Genomic DNA, 4,158 nt, shown 5'->3' on the forward strand with positions numbered 1-4,158 from the left:
GGATTTACTAAAAAAATGAAAGGAAAAAATGGTGTAAATCCTGATGAAGACATGAAAAAGGTGGCAGAGAAGCCAGTGACCTGGAGGCCAGACTCAAACAGAGAAGTGGTGGCAATGCTGGACTGACACTGCCAGGACATGGGCTCCAAATCACTGTGAAAAAAGTGCATCACGCAGTGATTATGTAGAAACCCAAATGGATAACCTCACCTCTAGGCAGTGGAGAAAAATGACCTCAGATGTTACAAAAATTGACTTCACTTGAACTAATAAAACTGAATAGTCAAACAGCTTTCGTCATCTGAATGACAGCTCCATGCAGAGCTGGGCTTTTAGGAAGCATGTCTTAGTATGGAATTCATCCATTATATATGCTGATTTATTAACATATGGCAGTACCTTACAATAGCTTGATAAAAGCCAGATTAACTGTAAAAGCACATTGTAGTACAGCTGAGAGATGTCCAAAATAAGAATGATTTTAACTCTCTGCTTTTCTGCCTCTGTATGCTTTTTGTCTCGCTTTTTCATTAATCCTTAATATACTTGAAAGGAATATTTAAAGCAATAAAATTTCTGTCTGTTACGGTTACGGAATATAAATTTCCCTCACAGCATGCTGTGATCTGTCATCCTATGTTGGTGTACGTGCTGAATGCAATGTTTGCAAGGATACGTGTCCCAAGAGTTGGTAAATATCGTAAGATAAAAGTAAGCAAATATAGGACTTGAAAGGTCATCCCAGGACAGTCGTTTTGCTTAAAATATCTTGAAAAAGAATGTCAAAGATGTGGCATTCTTTGTGCCTTCTCACTGGTCCTTGAGTGTTTTCTCTGAGCATCAGCAAAAACTGGTTTTTGGGGGTGGGCAGGAGTAGAGCTCGTGCATGTTTCTTGAGAACAGGCTGTCAAATAGCCAGGGCTGGACCTGGACCAGCAGTGCTTCCCTCCACACCCAGCAGCTGCATTTGTCATTTCATCAAATTTCATGACCTTTTTTTTGGTGTTTTTCTTTACATCGACACTGGTTTGCCTCCTGCTTTGTTTTCAATTTAGTTGCTCCCCCACAAGACCTTCAGATCACTGATCCTGGACTCCTAGGTTCTCTCGACATCGAGTGGAAACCTCCACCCAATGTACAAACCTTCAACGAATGCACAGTAAAATACAAGTTTGAATACCGCAACACTGGTGACAGAGACTGGAAGGTAAGACAAAGCACGGTTTAAGCCTCTTAAATTAGTTCTAAAATTAGTTTTAAAACTTTAAAAAGTTTTTAAAATTTTAGCTTAAATCAGTTCTGCCTTTAGTTCCTGCATAGGTTTATGCTTGCATTTCAAGGAGGAGTGGTACCAAAGCCGTTCCAGCTTTCCATGAAAAAGCCAAACCGTTCCAGTGGTTTGAATCTTTTGCCAGACGAGAATGTGTTTTGAAGTGTAACAGCAGCAGCAGTCAGAGAAGGGGCTATTTCTGTCAGAGGGTGTGGTGCTTGCTGCCAAAAATAATCCAATAATATCTAGTAGCATTCCTCATTGTCAAAGGCACCACACTTTTTAGAAAGTCTTTACAGGGCTTGAACTGAAACTCGGTGTCAACAGATCCTTAGGGATGCAAAGTGGTGGATAAATAAGAGATTAAATTTCATTAATTATCCTAATGTTCTAATATTCCCTTTACCCAGAAGGGTGTTTCTAATCACCATTTACTTTTGTCTTTTAGATATGGTTGACTCTAACTCAGCTCTGTGATGAACTTGTCAGTCTTCTCTCATTGACATGTAGCAGAGCAATAGCGGACAGGCACGGTGCAGAGGGGGTTGTAGAAATACATTTTGGGAGTACTTAGAAGATGAAAGCTGCTGCAGGGTTAGGAAGGTAAATGGAGTGGGGATAGCAGAAACCCAGCAGTAGGCTGGTTGGTGGAAGGTTCTGAGGAACACATGAAAAATACGCTGAGGATGTCCCCCAAAAACCCAAAATACAGATTGGTGGCCTGAAAGAAAGGGAGATTTTTTTGCACAGCGATGCTAGCGAGCCTGCCAGCTCAAGAGACGAGGGGGCGAGAGAAGGAGCAGTGACATCGAGTTAGCAGTGCTGCGGACCCCAGCCTCTGTTGTGAACAGTTTCCGCACGTTCTGCATGAGCTGGTCACCCACTTCAACCACCCAAGGCAGCAAAGCCAAGGCTGCCAGGCTGTGCTCAACCACCACCCAAACGGGTTTTGGCCCAGCCATCCCATGGGAGCCTGCAGAGGTGGAAGAGCATGGTGACTCCCACCCTGTTTCAGCTATGGATTGCAATCACCAGGGCATGGAAAGGGACTCTTCGACCTGACATTGGTCACGATGCACATCAAACTCCCAGCCATGCATCTGTGTGCAGCTGTGCAGATTCTTCTGTGGTGATTTTTAACTGGCGTTTATAAAGCGCAAAGGAAAAACAAAAGCAGTTTTTTAAAAAAGTCAGAATTCCCTAAATCACAAGTAATAAAAGTGCCTTATACAAGGCAGATCTAAAAAGCAGAAAAAAAATCACCTCTGGTACCGTGACAAAACCTTGACCCCAGATAAGGTCACGAAGTCAGTCTGAAAAAAATCCATGGGACACCAGTAGACGCAAGAGTCATCGATGTCTGTTAGAAACACATTGCTCAACGTGGCTCTTTTACACTCTGGAACTGCTGACAAAAATTTTTCTGATTATATCATATCCCGAACAGATGCCTTTTTATCTGGATTTACGGTGGTGTCCTCATCAGACTCTCAGTGCTCCTATCTGGTTGGGATCCCTTGAACTATAGTCTGCTCTGTCTTCTCGTGGCTGGTGTCCTGTGGCGTGGAGGGACTCAAAGCCAGTGAGGCTGGGCAGAGCAGGTGGTACAAGTGCTGGAGAAGCACTGGGCAGGAGAAGCAGGACAGAAATGTAAAGAACCATTAAAGCACACAAATGAGCCCACTCGCAGCTAGAGCCGGAGCAATGGTAGCGAATTCTGCAGCCCACTTAGCAACAAAAGAGGTGCTTATAAAGTCTGTCTTTCAACCAGGTTATTTTTACTAGAAAGCTAAAATTCAGAGCTGGATTTGACCTCAGCAGGACTGCTGAAGTGAAGGTACAGACACTGCTTGAAGGACGGTGTACCGATGACGTGGAGGTGCAAAGTGACTGGATTTATGCCACCTTTCAGGTCCCATTGCAAGGTTAGGAGCAGTCTTTGGTACCTGGTGTGGTTTTGCACTTTGCATGAGCCTGTTGCATGAAGGACTGCTGGCCTGAGGGTTGCTGGATGGATAAGCAATTGCAGGGCTTGCTGATGTATAAGACACCAGAGCATCTTTGCTTCCACCGGTTGTGGTTACTGGATACTTGGGGCTTATTTCCCCCTGCCCATGCCCCAGCTCTGCTGGGTTGCCCTGCACAAGGTCCACTGCTGAATGAAAAGGTCTGTTACTCATCTTTCTGCTCTAAGTACAGTGAACTGGGTTTTATAAGAAACAGAGCACTTGGCAGAAAAACTATCTAATAACGGTGACTGGTCTTCTTTTCTCTTCCTTTTTTGTCTTTCAACTGCAGCACACAATTGTTCAAAGATGTAAAATGATTATTTCTGCTGGGCCTGACTGGTACATTGCTAAATAGTGGTTATTTCCTTCTCATTTGACAGGAAAACTGGAATCAGAGGTTCAGAATTTCCACTGCATCTATCATGATTGGGAATACCTCAAGTGCACATGGCAACCAGGTCTCCTCAGTCCTCACGGCGTACATTATGGACTATATTACTGGTATGTATCAGTAAAATAGAAAAACATCCAGGCAGCAATCAAGTGAACCTCTCAGGGTACTAAAATGCCACAGTAAATATGCTTTTATGTCTGGCAATGTTATTAGGCAATCCACTCAGAATGAGCAGAAATAATGGTCCAAGCAACATGTGCCTTCTGGCAAGGAAATACCAAATCCCCACTTCCTTCCTTAAAATCAAGCTAGTGCTGACCTTCTACAGGGTGTGCCTTCTCCCTTCCTCCTTTCCCTTTTATTCACGCCCATGGAGTGCTTTCAGCATGTTGTCCATCATGAAGCCTTGTGCTTTCCCTTTGCTGAAAGTACCTGCACATTTCCCTTGATCACAGTGCATATATCTCTATAGGATAGGATTCAGC

General features: G+C 43.7%; 1 protein-coding gene across 1 annotated transcript in view; it reads left to right on the forward strand.

Annotated features, from left to right (window-relative positions):
• Positions 1 to 1,055: 1,055 nt before the first annotated feature.
• The window catches only part of IL13RA2 (interleukin 13 receptor, alpha 2), a gene marked incomplete at its 5' end in the record, with an annotated part of 8,382 nt that continues 5,279 nt past the window's right edge, over positions 1,056 to 4,158 (forward strand). The window contains 3 exons of the mRNA XM_010292536.1: positions 1,056 to 1,207; positions 3,042 to 3,195; positions 3,660 to 3,780. Coding sequence (XP_010290838.1) covers positions 1,056 to 1,207; positions 3,042 to 3,195; positions 3,660 to 3,780 — 427 coding nt within the window. The remainder of the gene's footprint in view (positions 1,208 to 3,041; positions 3,196 to 3,659; positions 3,781 to 4,158) is intronic.

This window comes from Phaethon lepturus, unplaced genomic scaffold, assembly GCF_000687285.1.
Source record: "Phaethon lepturus isolate BGI_N335 unplaced genomic scaffold, ASM68728v1 scaffold20630, whole genome shotgun sequence".
Taxonomy (NCBI): domain Eukaryota; kingdom Metazoa; phylum Chordata; class Aves; order Phaethontiformes; family Phaethontidae; genus Phaethon; species Phaethon lepturus.